Genomic DNA, 19517 nt, shown 5'->3' with positions numbered 1-19517 from the left:
AAGTTCCTATTCCCCAAAACAGTGGGGAAGGCCAAATATTCACCTACAGCAGGAGTTCCCTATCTGGGAAGAAAAGCAAACCATACACTTAGGTGGGAACAAGAGAGTTAAACAGATGAATGCTGAGAAGCACCAGGCTGGATGTGACCCAAGAGAAAGTGAAGCAAGTGCCCCTCCTGGACGTGTGGGACCCTTGGAACCAGAGCAGACAGGAAGCTAGACATCTATATGCCCACATATAGACAGGACGGATCCCACCCCTACCAAGATTAATTACCACTGGGCTGCCCAAAATAAGAGCAATATTATTTTTTAAAAGATATAAATAAGCAAACATCTGTGTAAAACCCAAATAATCACATAAACCCACAGTGAGACCCAGGACCACAGACAAGGCTATACTGAGTCACCTCTGGGTTTCCTTCAGGTGGTCTCCTTAAGGGGACATGCTGGGCCTCTGTGAGCACTGGGATTTCTTCCAGCTTTCAGAGCTGTGAGGCCCCAGCTCTATGACTCACCACATCACTCTGCCCTGCCCCAGCTCTCCCAGAGTTCTGCAGATGCCTGCCATGAATGCACATCTTCTAAACTGTCGATTTGTTCCTTTAATAACTTTTAATGTCAATTTATCCAGCACAGTCTGTGCAGCAATTTATGAGTGAGTGGGAGGCAGAGCAAAGCCGAGCTAACCAGGATGAGTCAGCTTTCCCAAGTTTCCCCCTCTATTAGCAGAGTCTGGAGTGGGAGAGGGACTCCTGAAGGCTTTAAAACTCACATTGAAGAGTGGGCTTTTGCCCAGCTGTCTTCACACAATCCAGCCTCTTCAAAATGAGAGTTTATGATGGTCACTTTCCTGTCTGGGTGGTTGGCCACAGCTATCCAGAGCTGGCCTCCTCAGGACCCTCTTGGAGAGGTCCCCGATATCCTCAAAAATCCCAACCTCTTTTCTAAGAGGCATCAGAAACAGTCTTCTACTTTCAGCCAGAAAGACTGCTTGTCATTAGCCTGAGACAGGAGGCTAACATGACCCTGAGTTTATAAGCTGACCTCGAACTGGCACAAACATGGTGAAAGACCCAAACTATGGCTCTGGAGTGGTCAGCACTCATGTTCAGGTCCGTCCAGGAGGCTACAGGACATTCTCTTGCCTATGCTAAAGGAGAGATATTCCATTCTGAGGCCACTTGCTTGAGACCTGTTCTCTTGCAGATAGCACTGGTCCCTTAAAACATGACCCTAAGATTCTGAAAACATAATAGGAATGTAAGAAGTCTGTGTGAGGTGAAAGTGGTGCTGAAAGAAAAGTATTGCCACTTCAAAGTAATTTGGTTTGTAAAGAGATAACAGCTTGAATGTACCTTCAGAAGACCCTTTGTTCTAGAAAAACCACTCAAATAGGCCATTTGAGTAGGTAAATATAAAGCTGAAACTTTTCACGTGCTCCCTGACCTCCAATGGTTCGACTTAATGATTTTTCAACGTGGGAAAATGATACTTATTCAGTAGAAACCACTCGTTGAATTTTGAATTTGGATCTTTTCCCAGCTAACAATATACTATCCCATCATCTCTCATGATGCTGGGCAGTGGCAGTGAGCCACAAATCCCAACCAGCCACAAGACCACAAGGGGAAACAGCCAACACACTTAAAACCATGCTAGACTCACACAGCTGTTCTGTTTTTCATGTTCAGCACAGTGTTCAATAAATGGTGTGGGATATTCAACACTTTACTATAAAATAGACTTTGTGTTAGATAGTTTTGCCTAACTGTAGACTAAAGTAAATGTTCTGAGCATGCTGAAGATAGGCTGGGCTAAGCTGTGATGTTCAGTAGATTAGGGGTATTAAATGCATTTTTGCCTTATGATATTTTCAACTTAGGATGGATTTATTGGGACATAACTTAAAAGATGGACTCGATAAAGTACAGAAATGGTATGGACCTAACAGAAGCAGAAGCTATTAAGAAGAGGTGGCAAGAATACACAGAGGAACTGTACAAAAAAAGAGCTTCACGACCAAGATAATCACGATGGTGCGATCACTCACCTAGAGCCAGACATCCTGGAATGTGAAGGCAAGTGGGCCTTAGAAAGCATCACTATGAACAAAGCTAGTGGAGGTGATGGAATTCCAGGTGAGCTATTTCAAATTCTGGAAGATGATGCTGTGAAAGTGCTGAACTCAATATGCCAGCAAATTTGGAAAACTCAGCAGTGGCCACAGGACTGGAAAAGGTCAGTTTTCATTCCGATTCCAAAGAAAGGCAATGCCAAAGAATGCTCAAACTACCGCACAATTGCACTCATCTCACACGCCTATAAAGTAATGCTCAAAATTCTCCAAGCCAGGCTTCAGCAATATGTGAACCGTGAACTTCCAGATGTTCAAGCTGGTTTTAGAAAAGGCAGAGGAACCAGAGATCAAATTGCCAACATCCGCTGGATCATGAAAAAAGGAAGAGAGTTCCAGAAAAACATCTATTTGTGCTTTATTGACTATGCCAAAGCCTTTGACTATGTGGATTATAATAAACTGGGGAAAATTCTGAAAGAGATGGGAATACCAGACCACCTGATCTGCCTCTTGAGAAACCTGTATGCAGGTCAGGAAGCAACAGTTAGAACTGGACATGGACCAACAGACTGGTTCCAAATAGGAAAAGGAGTATGTCAAAGCTGTATATTGTCCCCCTTCTTATTTAACTTATATGCAGAGTACATCATGCAAAATGCTGGGCTGGATGAAGCACAAGCTGGAATCAAGATTGCCGGGAGAAATATCAGTAACCTCAGATATGCAGATGACACCACCCTTATGGCAGAAAGTGAAGAGGAACTAAAAAGCCTCTTGATGAAAGTGAAGATGGAGACTGAAAAAGTTGGTTTAAAGCTCAACATTCAGAAAACAAAGATCATGGCATCCGGTCCCATCACTTCATGGGAAATAGATGGGGAAACAGTGGAAACAGTGTCAGACTTTATTTTTTTGGGCTCCAAAATCACTGCAGATGGTGACTGCAGCCATGAAATTAAAAGATGCTTACTCCTTGGAAGGAAAGTTATGACCAACCTAGATAGCATATTCAAAAGCAGAGACATTACTTTGCCAACAAAGTTTTGTCTAGTCAAGGTTATGGTTTTTCCAGTGGTCATGTATGGATGTGAGAGTTGGACTGTGAACAAAGCTGAGCACTGAAGAATTGATGCTTTTGTACTGTGGTGTTGGAGAAGACTCTTGAGAGTCTCTTAGACTGCAAGGAGATCTAACCAATCCATTCTAAAGGAGATCAGCCCTGGGTGTTCATTGGAAGGACTGATGCTAAAGCTGAAACTCCAATACTTTGGCCACCTCATGCAAAGAGTTGACTCATTGGAAAAGACTCTGATGCTGGGAAGGATTGGGGGCAGGAGGAGAAGGGGACGACAGAGGATGAGATGGCTGGATGGCATCACCGACTCGATGGACATGAGTTTGGGTGAACTCCGGGAGTTGGTGATGGACAGGGAGGCCTGGCGTGCTGCAGTTCATGGGGTTCCAAAGAGTCGGCCATGACTGAGCAACTGAACTGAATTGAACTTGATCATAAGTAGAGGAAGATCGTAATTGGAGAAAGAGACTTTTGAGACACTGTTGTGGTCTTAGGAATGAAATCCTCTGTGTCATCATGAAAAATACTGTCTATATATAAAATATACTTTTCACCCTACACATGTATTTTCCTTTAGAGAGACTTTTTTCATTTTAAGTTTTAAGACTGACTTGAGATACCTTTATGCAGGAAACCTCCTGTTTACTCTTGGGAGGATGTGAATGTTTTCGTTTGACCAGGGCTATCAGGGAATTTGGGCATGAGAATCAGAAGCTGAAGGAGATGTTCTCAAGAGAGGTTAGATGAAAACCCAAACACCAACAATGCAGCTGCAGAAACCTGCAAGGGGCATGACACTCATCTATACTGCTATCCCCAGGATACAATATGATTTGTGTTTTACCACCTTTGGGGCAAGGATGCAGATTCAGAGGTTTCCACTGAGCTTCTCCACTATATTAAGCTCTTGCTGCATATTCCTAGGCTCAGATATGGGAATTCTTCCAACTACCAAGTATGTCCAGTTCAAATATGTGTTCAGGAATCTGGGAAATAATTGCAAAGTAGGTCTTCAGGCCAGTGGAACCATGGTGAAACAGAGTCTGACCAGGACTCCATTTATTATCTGGCTTCTATATCTCAGCAGTGGTGCTAATGGTAAAGAACCCACCTGCCGATGCAGAAGATGTAAGAGTTTCGGGTTCTATCCCTGGGTCAAGAAGATCTCATGGAGAAGGAAATTGCAACTCACTCCAGTATTCTTGCCTGGAGAATCCCATGGAAAGAGGAGCCTAGTAGGCTACAGTCCATGGAGTCACAAAGAGTTAGACACGACTGAAGTGACTCAGCATGCATGCACATGCCTCAATTCTACCAAGGGGGCCATAACAATGCTTTAGTCACACCATCAGTGATTACAGAACTCTGTGCCCAACAGTATTTGAAATGTCTGGTTATTTTCCTCTCCCCAGAGTAAAATTACCCAAGCAAATTGCTGGAGGTTGCTTTGGAAAAGGACTAGGAGACTCATTACCGTATGGACTTGCTGTAGGGTTGCAGGATTCCTCCTCCCAGGAACCTTCCTTCTCCTTCAGCCAGTGGGCCCTGAGCTTAAAAACCAGATTAGATGAAGAAACAGGGCAAGGACCTGACTTTTTACTGAGATGCCTTCAGCCTCCTGATAATCTATCCTTGATCTCTTTTACTTGCTTTATTTGAACAATATTCTTGTCAAAGCATCTATCTTGCCCTTCAGACATGTTTCATTACTCATCTCCATGGCTCTCAACACGTCATGTCCCAAGGCATCCATTCAACTCTGTTACTCATAAAGAACGCTGTGCCACCTAGACTCTATTACTCAGAATTTTATTCTCTCATTGTTATCATTGTTGCTCCCACCAGTGCACTCTCTTCTATCAGTGGTATTGCAGTATCCTATTCTAATTCATAAGTGAAAGGTTAACAAGTTTAATTGTCCTGCTGCTGCTCCTGCTGCTGCTAAGTCACTTCAGTCGTGTCCGACTCTGTGCGACCCCATAGACGGCAGCCCACCAGGCTCCCCCGTCCCTGGGATTCTCCAGGCAAGAACACTGGAGTGGGTTGCCATTTCTTTCTCCAATGCATGAAAGTGAAAAGTGAAAGTGAAGTCGCTCAGTCATGTCTGACTCTTAGTGACCCCATGGACTGCAGCCTACCAGGCTCCTCCACCCATGGGATTTTCCAGGCAAGAGTACTGGAGTGGGGTGCCATTGCCTTCTCCAATTGTCCTGCTACAGCCTGCCAAAAACTCTCCAAACTCCTCATCTACCAGTGATGGGCTCCTCGTTGCCAGTCATCCAATAAGAAACCCAGTTCCAAAATCCTACTTCTGGTCCTAAATATCTTAGATTGAGTTCCTTAGGAAACGAACTATGAGATGGAGATGTTTTTTGTTGGAGAATGTTGTAAGAACAACTGAAAGGGAGTTTCAGAAAAAATCAGATTAGGCAGAGAGAGAAACTGAATTATCATGGAGATGCAATGAAGGTCTTAGCTCTGGCCCTTCAGGACTGTCCTCAGATGAGCCGAGGATGATTTTGCACCGCATTTCATCCTGTCAGTGAATGTAGGATGCTTAGAGAGAGGTATACCTCTGGGTGAGATGGTTCCCTTAGGCTAAAGGCAAGACCCAGAGAGCTATCTGCAGCTAATACTCCAAGCAGCTGAGAAAATGAGTGTCTCTACACTGAAGAGGACATCTGGGTGGTGTACCACAGCACCCTCCACTGGGACCAGGAGAAGTGAAAAAGCAAACAAATCTGCAACCCTAATGCCAACTGGACCAGAGCTGTCTATAAGCAACACTAACAGAAGAAGTCTTGAGAAGTTTTATTTAATTTGTGTTTTTTTTGAACAGTTCGAATTAAATATGGAGGAACATTAGTTACGCTCAATCCAAAAGGTCTACAATGTTCAAAATTATCTTCCTTGTATAAAACAGAGAGGAAACAGACGTTCCAAATATTATTACAGACCTGAGTTTCAAAACCTCACTCTACAGGTTCATGTCTCAATAAATAACACAAACAAGTAATTATTTATTTTAGAGTTTATGGTAAAAAGATAAGTGCTTAGGGAGAGGTCACATGAGCACAGGATAGAAGGTGTATCTCTCTGTCTAAAATCCAATAAGCAGATTCTCACCAGTACCTGAATCTGCCAGCACCTTGATCTTGGACTTCTCTGTCTCCAGAACTGTCAGAAATAAATGTCTGTTGTTTAAGCCATCCAGTCTATAGAACCTTCTTATAGTAGCCCAAGCAAGCTAAGATATTATATTGCAGCTACTAATTATTTGTTTGATAGCCTCTTCCTCCACTTATATTACAGTTCTTCAAGAGCTAGTCTTAAACACATTTGCCCTTCATGGTGCCTAACCACAGGCACCTGACTACATAGATGCTTATTAAATGTTTGTTAAACCTTAAAAAAGAATGAAAGGGAGAGAGAGAGAAAGAAAGAAAATGCTATTAAAAAGGAAAAAAAAAAACAGCAAGATAGGGGCATTCCATAGTTAAGGGAAAGGAGTGCAGGGCAGTTTGCACATTAAATAAGATGATCATGGTAGAGTTCATTATGAAAACGAGTTTTTGGACAAAGAGAGGTTAAATGAGGAAGTGAACCTTGATGAAACTTAAGTGAAGGGCATTCCAGGCCGAGAGAGCAGCCAGTGCAAAGGCCCCAAGATAAGACAGGAGCATGTCTTGGTGTTTGAAGAGCAATAAAAATGCCAGTGTGGCCAAAGTTCAGTTCAGCTCAGTTCAGTCATTCAGTCATGTCCCACTCTTTGCAACCCCATGGACTGCAGCCTGCTAGGCCTCCCTGTCCATCACCAATTCCCAGAGTCTACTCAAAGTCATGTCCATTGAGTTAGTGATACCATCCAACCATCTCATCCTCTGTGGTCCCCTTCTCCTCCTGCCTTCAGTCTTTCCCAGCATCAGGGTCTTTTCCAATGAGTCAGTTCTTCACATCAGATGGCCAAAGGACTGGAGTTTCAGCTTTAGCATCAGTCCTTCCAATGAATATTCAGGACTGATTTCCTTTGGATTGACTGGTTGGATCTCCTTGCAGTCCAAGGGACTCTCAAGAGTCTTCTCCAACACCCCAGTTCAAAAGCATCAATTCTTCGGCGCTCAGCTTTCTTTATAGTCCAACTCTCACATCCATACACGACTACTGGAAAAACCATAGCTTTGACTAGATGGACCTTTGTCGGCAAAGTAATGTCTCGGCTTTTAAAATGCTGTCTGGGTTGGTCATAGCTTTTCTTCCAAGGAGCAAGTGTCTTTTAATTTCATGGCTGCAGTCACCATCTGCAGTGATTTTGGAGCCCCCAAAAATAAAGTCTGAAAAAAATCACTGTTACCATTATTTTGCCATTTATTTGCCATAAAGTGATGGGACTGGATGCCATGGTCTTAGCTTTTTGAATGCTGAGTTTTAAGCCAGCTTGTTCACTCTCCTCTTTCACTTTCATCAAGAGGCTTTTTAGTTCCTCTTCACTTTCTGCCATAAGGGTGGTGTCATCTGCATATCTGAGGTTATTGATATTTCTCCTGGCAATCTTGATTCCAATTTGTGCTTCATCCAGCCCAGCATTTTGCATGATGTACTCTGCATATAAGTTAAATAAGCAGGGTGACAACATACAGGTTATGGACCTGAGACAAGAGACTCAACCAAGAGCATACATTCTATTTCAACCAGATTCAGTTAAGTAAATAAATTTGGGAAAGAATACACCACTCCTCTTACACAAATTTCATTTATGCTCAGTGCTTTGATAGCTTTTAATACATTCTGTGTTTGCATAAAAACAATTTCATGCACTTCTTTAACATATTATTTTAAATTCAAAAGAAATTATATATCATTGTTTTCAAATTACATATTTCCCCTTGGATATTCTGATACAGCACCTCTCCACCCCGTCTCCTCTCCTTTCCCAGAGCAATATTTTCTCCAGTGAGTCCCTTAGGGCTACCAAATGAGCAACCCACTCCAGTATTCTTGCTTGGAGAATTCCATGGACAGAGGAGCTTGGCAGGCTACAGTCCATGGGGTCGAAAAGAGTCAGACATGACTTAGCAATTAAACAAAAACAAAACAAACAAACAAAAGTGAGTCTTAAACTAATTTGAACTATCCTCCATTCTTATAGGTCCCTCCAACTGGCACTCAACCACTCTTTTAACACTACTCAGTAGTAATAACTAAAAGATTTATGGGTAGAAACCAAAATTAGAGTTCATTAAACCAAAATTAACATGGAATTACTGAATTAACTGGAATTTACTGAAGCCACTTATTCATTATTCTCCTAGTAAGTCCGGCAGCCACACAATCTTTAGCAAAAAGAAAAAAAAAAAGCACAAGGGTAGAGATTTGTAATTTCCACAATTTTCTGGAAGCACCCTCTGCTACTAGAATACGGTAAGCATTGTTGTCAGTTGGTTAGAGTTTCCAGTTGCTGGGGTTTTTTAAATCATTATTATTATTATTTATAATTATGAATTACAGTTACTATGCCTTTATCATTAGCAATTTAGTTTGTCGTGAATTATTTGATGTATTCATATATTTTTAAATGGTCTATAATTTTTAGAAAATTAGACTTGACTTCCCTTGGTGGTGCTGTGTACTTAGTCACTCAGTCGTGTCTGACTCTTTGGGACCCCATGGACTGTAGCCCACCAGGCTCCTCTGCCCATGCGATTTCGCAGGCAAAAGTGCTGCAGTGGGTTGCCATTTCCTTCCACAGGTCCCTTGGTGGTCCAGTGGCTAAGACTTGGAGCTTCCACTGCAGGGAGAGCAGGTTCAATCCTTGATTGGGAAACTAAGATCCTGCATGCAGTGTAGCACAGCCAAAAAAAGTAAAACTAGAATTGAAAGCAATTTAGACAGGAGTTATCCATACTACCATTGCTAAAGCCATTGTAAATGTAACCCAGCAAAAATCGTGTGTATAGTCATTGTTGGAACCGATGAAAAGAAACACCTTTGCTTTGTTCAGAATTGTAGGAGGAAAGTATTCAGTCTTTCACCGTTAAGTATAACGTTAGCCGAGTTTGTTACGGATGAACTTTATTAGAGTGAAGATGGTACCTTCCACTTCCAATGTTCTGAGAATATTTATCAGGAACGGGGGTTAAATTTTATCAAATACCTTTTCTGCATTTATCCAGATGGTAATGTGGTATGTTCTTTTATATTAACATTTGATTGACATTCAAATGTTAAAACAATTTTACATTCTTTTAATTGATTCTACCTGGCTATGATCTATAATTCTTTTATTATATTCAAATTAGCTGATGCTTTGTCAAGGATTTTTACATCTGTGTTCATGAGGGAATCGGTTTGTCATTTTCTTTGCTTGCCATTTATTGGTCAGCTTTTGGTAACAGTACTATTTTGGCCTCATAAAACAAGTTGAGGTATACTCCCTTCTCTATTTTTTAGGGGAATTTGAGTAAGATTGATTATATCTCTTAAATGTATGATATCATTCACAAGTGAAACCATCTGGAACTGGAGTATTAATTTCTTTAATAAATATAGGGCCATTCAGATTTTCTACATTGTTGTGTCAGTTTTGATAAATTCCACATGTTTCTCATGAAATTTGCTCAGTTCTTTACAAGTTGCTATATTTATTTGCATAAAGAATCTCATAATATGCCCTCTATATTGTTCTAATGTCTGTAGGATCTGAGAAAATATTTCCTCTTTGATTCCTAATATTTCTGAATTCAGTAATTTGTGTCCTCTCTCTCTGAATATAATGTCTGTTTTACCCTTTAGTTTTTGCCTCATGGATTTTGAAGTTCTCTTAATAGATTCATAAACCTATGTATTTATTATAAATTGACCTTTATAATTATGAAATGACTCTTTTCATCTTTGATAATACTCCTTACCTTCAAACCACTGTCTGACTTTAATATGGCCATTTTTATGATAATTATTTTTATGATTATTATTTTTATGATTATTATTTTTATGCTATCTTTTTCCATCCCTTTACATTCAATCTATATCTTTATATTTAAAGTGCATCTTGTACACACAATGTTTGGTTTAATCTTATTTTTCAAATAGCCTGACAATATCTTCTTTTAATTGAAATAATTAGCTATCAACATTTCATGCAATTACTAATAATACTGGTTTTAAGCCCACCACCTTGCTATTTGTTTCCTATTTTTGCTGTCTGTTTCTTGTTCCTCTGATGCTCTTTACTGTCGTTAGGTTTGTTGCATATTTTTAGTATTTAATTTTAACTACTGGCTTTTTATATGTACTTTTTTAAGTAATCACTCTTGAGATTACAATAGTTATTCTTAACTTAGTTCAGTTTCAATTCAGTTCAGATCAGTCGCTCAGTCGTGTCCGACTCTTTGCAACCCCATGAATCGAAGCACGCCAGGCCTCCCTGTCCATCACCAACTCCCGGAGTTCACCCAGACTCATGTCCATCGAGTCAGTGATGCCATCCAGCCATCTCATCCTCTGTCATCCCCTTCTCCTCCTGCCCCTAATCCCTCCCAGCATCAGAGTCTTTTCCAATGAGTTAACTCTTCACATGAGGTGCCCAAAGTACTGGAGTTTCGGCTTTAGCATCATTCCTTCCAAAGAAATCCCAGGGCTGATCTCCTTCAGAATGGACTGGTTGGATCTCCTTGCAGTCCAAGGGACTCTCAAGAGTCTTCTCCAACACCACAGTTCAAAAGCATCAATTCTTTGGCGCAAAATTTTACCACTTCAGGTAAATGTATAAATCTTACAAGCTTACAACTGGGAGGAAGATCTCTTTAAAGATCTGTTCTTTGTGCTACTGTTGTCATATGTTTTTACTTCTACATGTGTTATAAACCCCAAAACACAATGTCATATTTTGTTTTAAACTCTGAGTTGTCTTTTAAATAAATTGAAATTTAAAAATATTTTTAAAAAACATTTTAAAAAGTCTTTTATATTTACCTACCTAATTTCTTTTTCAAAGAAAAATTTGAAATTTCTTTTCCTTTTTTTTTGGCCGTGCAGCATGTGGGATCTTAGTTCCCTGACCAGAGATTGGAGCCAAGTCTCCTGCCATGGAAGCATGAGGCACTAACCACTGGACCACCTCAGAGAGCCCCTTCTTTGAGGGTTCTACATTGCATTTTCCAGCTCCCAATTCCTATTTGGAGCCACTTTACTTCAGTTTGAAAAAGTTTCCTTTAACATTTCTTTTGCAGGTCTTCTGCTGATGACTTTTAGCTTTTGTTTCTCTGAAAATATTTTTATTTCACAGACAGTTAAGGCTGTTTTCTTTGGACATATAATTCTGTGTTGATAGCTGCTATTGTGGTGTCTTCCCCAGAACTTTAAAGACAGTAGTTGCACTGTCTTCTGGCCTCCATTGTTTTTGAGGAGAAGATACTCAGTCTTCTTACTGTCGTTCTTTATATGAAATGCATTTTCTCTGGATGACCTTAAGATTTTCTCTTTGGTTTCAGCTTTTTTACTTTAATGTACTTAAGTGTGATTGTTTTCTATGTATTTATCCTGATTCAGTTCTACTGAGCTTCTTGGATCTACAGATTTTTTTCACTAGATTTGAGAACTCTTCAGTCATTGTTTTTTCAAATATTTTTTCTTCCAATCTCTCTCTTTTCTACTTCTGGGGCTCCAGTTACATGTGTGTTAGATATGCATATCATAACAATCAATATCATCATGTGGGGCATTGAGACTGTCTTTTTTGAAGTCCATTTTCTCCATGTTCTTAAGATTAAATAATTTCTATTGAGGTGTCTTCCAGTATGCAACTAATATCTGGACTACACTCCCAGAGATTTAATCTGTCTGGGGTAGGGTTCATGTTTAAAGACCTTCAAAAGCTCTTTATATTATTCTAATGTGCTGCCAGGATTGAAAACCATGGGTGCACACTATATGTAACATAGAAGAGACAATGAATTCAGTCTTGAGATGGTTTAAATTTGGGGATGCAGACAGGAGTCTCAGCACCACGAGGGAGTAGTGGTGCTTTTGGTGCAAAGATGCTAACCTAAGGCCCTTCTCAGGGACACTCAACTTTGGATTCTGTTGGACCTACTGCTGTAGCTTCATTAGAGCGACCATAGCTTCACCAGCTCTTGCAGAATTCTCGTTCGGTTCCCTCAGCAGACTCCTGGTCTTCCTCTGACCACCCAGTCCCATCTGTCTTTGTCTGTTTACTTTCAGGGCTCCCACCTTCACTTGCTTCCTGCTCGTTATCTCTCAATTCTGGATTCTTTGGACTCCAGCTGTCATCCTCACTTCAACAGTTCATCTATCAGCCAGAAATGCTCTGGAGGTTCCCTCCATGGAAGTTGTATGATCCTGGCCCACAGAAAATTGTTTATCCTATGAAATAACTTATACCTGATCCTTTATTAAACTGTTCCTTTTAAAAATGCCAATAATATAAATAAAACTTCATAAGAAACTAAGCACGAAAAATAAAGATAGATCTTCACAATGTCTAAAAGAACCTATAAACATAATTTCTTAACCAAAGCCCTTTTAGAAATCTGATATAGGGGTTAAAGCATGACTTTGACCACCAAAAAGATCTGGGTTCAAATCACAACTCTACCACTTATTAGTTATGTGATCTAGGTCATATTATTTGTGATTTATCAGAATCAATTTCCTCACGCTTAAAGTACGTAAAATAATGTCTATTTCACATGACTGTAAATATTTTAAAAGTTAAGTACATGCAAAAGAGGAGACTTTTGTTTCTGACCACAACAGAGTAATTGGCACTGGACTTTCCTTCCTACCATGAACAACTATAAAACTGCTTAAAATACACAAAACAGTTACTTACAAGAACTGGACAGAGGTAAAGCAGGACTGTAATCCTTGAGAGAAAGGAAATACCACATAAGGTGAGCCCCACATTTACCCTGGCTGTCTGACTGGAAACCACTTTAAAAAGCCAAGTAGAAATTACAAAAAGGCTAATATCTCAAGCGAAAACTTAACTGGGTGAGGTCAGTAGGTGACTGGAAACTGAGTGATTAAGTACAAAGTCCTAGGTTAGGTACTTTCTCATATATTGTCTCATTTAATCTGGAGGTCATCCAGGGAAGTTGGTGTTACTATTTCTACCTTTTTGGACTCACTCAGCCATTTGCTTTGAATAGAAATCATTTTATCAGAATCAAACATCTGACTTAGAGTGTGATCTTCTTTACCAATGTATTAAGTTTTTTTGTTTGGTTGCTTGGTTGGTTGGGGGTTTTTTGTTTGTTTGCTTGTATTTATTTATTTTGGCTGTGCCTGATCTTAGCTGTAGTACTTGAGATCTTCGATCTTCATTGCCACATTCAGGATCTCTAGTTGCAATATGTGGGATCCAGTCAGTTCCCCAACAAGGAATTGAACACAGGCCCCCCCAAGTTGGGAGTGCAGAGTCTTAGCCACTGGACTACTAGGGAAGCCCCCAACCCATTTTAACATGGGTATAAATGTCTTTGCAGATTGGGGACTTCACTGGTGGTCTGGTTGTTAAGCATCTGTCTTGCAATGCAGGGGACACAGGTTCAATCTGTGGTCAGGGAACTGAGATTCCACAGGCTGTGGAGCAACGGGGCCTGAGCATTGCAACTACTGAGCCTGCGCACAATTGGAGTCCATGCACTGTACTGAAAGATCCTGCATGGTGCAACTAAAACCTGACACAGCCAAATAAATGAACAAAAATAAGTAAATAAATATATTTTAAAAATGTCTTTTGAGTTTCACCCACATGCACAACTTCATCAAACAGCAAATGGTGGAAAGGATAGTGGTGCTTGAGGCCATTCACTCCTCCAGCCAATATTTGCACTAAAGCAAGGCTCATCTGTAGATTTTTAGCTGTTTCCATTAAGTCTTCATATATTGCCAAGGTGTGCTCTCTACAAGAAAGCATGACCTTGATTTCTAGAAAAATTAGCATGTTGAAAAAAATCACAAGGAAACATCACAATGTCTGTGTTATACTGAAATTATTCCCCATTTCCAGTTACACTTGATGAAATTCTCATTAAAGAAATCAGTATTGAGGTAGAGTGGGCTATAACAACAAAATTCTATGAACATCCTAAAAAGGAAGCAATGGCTTTAGTCAAGAAACCAAAAGGCTTCCCAAAGAGAAAGAAACCTGGAGAAATAACCAGCAAGTCAAGAGCTGAGCTTAAGTGGAAGTCCTTTCCCAAGAACAGGAGAAAAGAGTGGGGAGCCAGCTGTGAGCCTGGAAACTAGGGAGAAGCTGAAGAAAGGAAATATTTGGACACTATGCGGAGTTTGGACTTTGTCCAGTGTGAAATGAGGAGTTTTCAGTGATTTGGGGGCAGAGAGTGGCATGATTAAAACAGCAACAGAAGCACAGAAAACTGACTAAAGAGGAGAGAAGTTAGTAACATGGAGAACACTTGGGAAGGCATTACAAATTCAAGGCAAAAGATGCCAAAACTTACACCTCTCTCTTTCTTTTTTTTAACTTCCTCTATTTATTTTATTTTGGGGCTGCATTGGGTCTTAGTTGCAGCATGTGGGATCTTTTGGTGCAGTGCAGGGGGCTTCTCTCTAGTTGAGGTTTGTGGGCTCCCTGTAACTGAGGGATCTTGGCTCTCCAGTGAAACACAAAGTGGAAGTGTTAGTTGCTCAGTTGTGTCCAACTCTTTGAGACCCCAGGTACTGCATCCTGCCAGGTTCTTCTGTTCATGGAATTCTCCAGGCAAGAATACTGGAGTGGGTAGCCATTCCCTTCTCCAAGGGATCTTCCTGACCCAGGGATTGAACCAGCATCTCCTGCATTATAGGCAGATTCTTTACCATCTGAGCCACCAGGGATGGCTCAGGGATGGCACCAGGGAAACCCCTTAATTCCCCAACCAAGGATTAAACCCATGTCTCCTGCATCAGAAGGCAGATTCCTCACCACTGAACCACCAGGGAAGTCCCATACTTATACCTCTTTTATTCATATTCAGTTTCCAGTTGGATTCAAACTATCTGCATGTGAACTTGAACTCGTCACTAAGCTGCTGCTCTGGGTTAAAATGAACTCTTGGCAACCGGGCGTTCATTCTTTTCTCTTCCATCCTGGAAATATCAGATTGGAGTCTAGGATGGAAAATCCATTTTCTCCAGGGACAGTCCATAAAGTATAAATGCTGTCTCACACTTTGCATAATGTAATGCATGGCCAGTCCTGAGCTTCTGGCACAGAGCACGTTCTGGAATCCAGAAGTACCTTGGAAGCAGTGGGGCATTCAATCAGGGAGCCACTGATTCCCTTCACTCTTTCAGGGTTGGCGCAGAGACAAGGGTTGCCAGTGCCTTCACTCTGGGCATCCCACATTTTGACACTCCCTGCCTCTAAGCTTAGTGTAAAATGTCACTTATTCTAGAATGCAATGTCTCAAAAATATGATCCAGTGACCTGGTATCAAAGGATCTTTGCTCCGAAAGCACTGAGCACCTATCTTTCAGACACTACTCTGAATACAAAAGATAAAAAGATCTGGTTGTCCCTGTCCTTAAAGAGCTCAATGTCTAGTGGGGGGAAAAACTGCCAGTGAACAATCACTATCCAATCCAATATTACACATGTTCCAGGGCAGATGTATCCTGAGGTATATGAGCTCGTGAGAAGAACACATCTAACTCTGTGAAAGATGGGGAAGAGTGCGAGACAATAGGCTAAAGCTATCCAAAATGATAAAAGCAGGAGTTTGTTTGGTGGACATGGGCATGCTAGGGAAGGAGACTTCGTGGAGCAAAGGACCAGGGGCAAAGTACAGTATAGTACAGTACGCCAAACTCCAGGAGCAGGAGGCTCTCCTTTGTACTTGGGAAAAGGGCAGAGATGAATGGACTAGCATATGAAGATCATGAAATGATCTACGATTCAGATTTAGAACTAAGCCAAGTGATCTCGTTTCTGTGGGATGCCATAAAAAGGACACAAAATGAGTGGCTTAAAACAACAGAATTAAAAAAAAAAAAAAAACAGATTTTTAATATCTCTCAGTCCTGGAAGCTACAAGTCCAAAGTCAAGGTGTCAACAGGGCTGTTCTCTCCCTAAAGGTTCTAGGGAAGAATATTGTCTTGACCTCTAGCTTACACCACTCACAAAAATAAACTCAAAATGGATCAAAGACTTCTACCGTAAAGACCAAACTATAAAACTCCTAGAATAAAGAGTAGGGAAAAGCTCCTTGGTGTTGAACTCAGCAGAAATTTCTTGGACATGACACCGAAAGCACAGCAACAAAAGCAAAAATAAATAAGACTACATCAAACTAAAAAGTTTCTGCACAGCAGAAAAAAATTATCAAAAATAAATAAATGAGAAGGCTATCTATGGGAGAAAGTATTTGCAAATCATATAGAATGAATACACGATAAAGGATTCACATCCAAAATGTATAAAGATCTCATACAACTCAATAGCAAAAAAAAAAAAAAAAAAGCACAATTTAAAAATGGGGAGAGGATCTGAATAGACATTTTTCCTGACAAGTCTTTTCTTTCATACAAAAGACAAATAGTTACGTGAAAAGTTGTTCAACATCACTAATAATCAGGGAAATGCAAATCAAAAGCACAGTGAGACTTCACTTCATATCTGTTAGAATGGCTATCATCAAAAAGACAAGATTAACAGTGTTGATAAAGATGTGGACGAAAGGAAATCCTTGAGCACTGTTGATAGAAGTGCACGTTGGTACAGCTGCTATGGAAAACAGTATGGACATTCCTCAATCCATTAACAATAGAATGACCTACGACCCAGCAATACAGCAATGTGTCCAGAGGAAAAAAAAACAGGATCTCGAAAAGATATTTACATTCCTTGTTCACTGCAGAATTATTCACAATAGCCAAGATATGGAAACAACAATCAAAGGATAAACAGATAAAGAAGATGTGAGATATATACATATACACAGTGTAATATTATTCAGACATGAGAAAGAAGGAAACTTTAGCATTTGTGACAATTTGGGTGAATCTTGATGGCATTATGCTATCACTTAAGAAATAAGTCAGACAGAGAAAGACAAATACTATATGGTGTCGCTTATTGATACATGTGGAATTTTTAAAAACCTGTAGAGTGGCGGTTATCAGGGGCTGGAGGGTAGGAGAAATGGAAAGATATTGGTCAAAGGGTACAGACTTCCAGTTATAAGAGTAACAAGTTCTGGGCATCTAACGTACGGTACATAATAATGCTGTATTACATACTTTAAGGCACTAACAGCATAGTTCTTAAATGCTCTCACGATCAAAAAAACAAAAGAAATGGTAATTTTTTAAAGACTTTTTTATGTGGACCATTTTTAAAATCTTTATTGAATTTGTTACAATATTGCTTCTGTTTTATGTTTCAGGTTTTTTTGGCCACAAGACATGTAGGACCTTATCTCCCCAACCAGGGATTGAACCTATATCCCCTGCATTGGAAGGTGAAGTCTTAACCACTGGACCACCAGCAAAGTCCCAAGAAGTGGTAATTATGAGATGGGATGGAGGTGTTAACTAATGCTGTAGTGGTGACCATTTTGCACTGTATAAATGTATAAAATCAACACACTGTATACCTTGCATGCCCAGTCACTATAGTTGTGTCTGACTACTTGCAATCCCACGGACGGTAACCCACCAGGCTCCTCTGTCCATGGGGTTCTCCAGGCAAGAATACTGGAGTGGGTCACCATGCCCACCTCCAGGGGATCTTCCCAACCCAGAGATCGAACCTACATCTCTTATGTCTCCTGCATTGCAGGCGGATTCTTTACTGCTGAGGCCCACTGTATACCTTGAACTTATACAATGTATATGCCAATTATAGCCCAGTAAAACTAGAAAATAAAATATAATGAAATATAGCAAAAGCAACAAGGACTTTTCAGCTCCATGCCATTTGGTGCCAGAGGTGCTCTCCTAGGGGCCCTTAGGCTCCAGAGAGAGCAGCCTGCACACACCCAGGGGCTGCGGCTCTGCTCCTGAGCTGCTCCTTCAAAGAGCCAGTGGTGGAGAAGGAGGGCACACATTCAGGCTTCTGGTGCTGGGACACTGGTACCCATCCTCCCACCATCAGAAGGAACAGGAGAAAGGCAAAAGTCATGAGTGTGGATCCTTTCTATTGAAAGAAGCAAACAAAAACTCAGTGGATCCATCCAATGTGTGTGCCTGTATGCTCAGTCGTGTCTGACTCTTTGTTACCCCATGGACTGTAGCCCGCCAGGCTCCTCTGTCCATGGGATTTCCCAGGCAAGACCACTGGAGTGGGTTGCCCCTTCCTTCTCCAGAGGATCTTCCCGACCCAGGGATTGAACCCACATCTCAGGTGGATGCTGCACTGAACCACCTGAGAAGCCTCAACAGTCTCTGTAAATTATTCCTTAGAGACATCCTAGCTTCCACCCACACTAGCCCCCAAAGAGCCCTGCCCTGCGCTATCTCAGGCAGGCCCCCTCTCAGGCCTGGCCCGCACCATCCCCACCTCCTGTTCTGTATGCAGGTGAGGGTTTGATAATGAGATCAAATGGAACCCTGTCTCATCCCTCTCAGGCCGAGCCACCTGGATATTTTTGAGGCTATTTATAGATTGATAAATTAATAATAATAATAATACTTCAATCATTCTGTAATTCTCAGCGATGGCTTGTACCTAATTTGCATCACAAATTGTTTCCCCAGGGCACTGGGAAAAGAGCCACGTGAAGAATAGGTTATTTATTCATGTGAACAGTAGAAACTGTTCTTCCCTTGCCTCCTAAAGGAGTCTTGATTGCTCAGCTGAGAGAAAGGTGCATTAAAAAGACGAGTGGGGAGCGGGGGGCACCCTTGACATTTTGTCCACGATCATGAGCAGGCTGCCTTCTCAAGCAGGCACAGGAGGAGAATGATGCCCCCGCAGAATCCCGAACCAAGGGCAGGAAAACAAAAGAGAATCCCATTTAGAATTACAAGGTCAACAAATAACTCTCAGCTGCCTCCCACTCTTTTCAAAAACTCATCTGGTTTTCCTGAAGCCTTGATGAAAAAGTTGTCTTTCCAGCGGCCCTGCATGACTGATGGGGAAGCCTCATCCTCTGTACCGACGCTGGAATAAAATGGGCTCTCCCAGAGACAAAGGAGAGCCTGGCAGTTTGGACACATGCTGGCTTGTGTGTCCTCCTCCCGGTGGGGCTGAGCCTGCTGGCCCACCGGGGGTCTGCTCCACGATCTGGCCCAGGGTCTTGCATCTGGAAAGTGCTTAGAGAAGTTGCTGAATTGAGCTCATTAAGCCCCCTATCTTCCTCTAAAATCATTAAAGATCATCCAATTTTCAAAGGCAA

At 41.1% G+C, this 19517-nt stretch overlaps 1 protein-coding gene across 1 annotated transcript in view; it reads right to left on the bottom strand.

Moving 5' to 3' along the window:
- KL (klotho) overlaps positions 1-15525 on the bottom strand; it is a 188513-nt gene extending 172988 nt beyond the window's left edge. The window contains exon 1 of the mRNA XM_010835942.1: positions 15418-15525. Within this exon, the coding sequence (XP_010834244.1) occupies positions 15418-15525 (108 nt within the window). The remainder of the gene's footprint in view (positions 1-15417) is intronic.
- Between the last annotated feature and the right edge of the window lie 3992 nt (positions 15526-19517).

Source organism: Bison bison, unplaced genomic scaffold (assembly GCF_000754665.1).
Source record: "Bison bison bison isolate TAMUID 2011002044 unplaced genomic scaffold, Bison_UMD1.0 scf7180017864056, whole genome shotgun sequence".
NCBI classification, from domain to species: Eukaryota; Metazoa; Chordata; class Mammalia; order Artiodactyla; family Bovidae; genus Bison; species Bison bison.
Note: the sequence above shows the minus strand (reverse complement) of the source record. Positions and strands in the feature narration are given on the sequence as shown.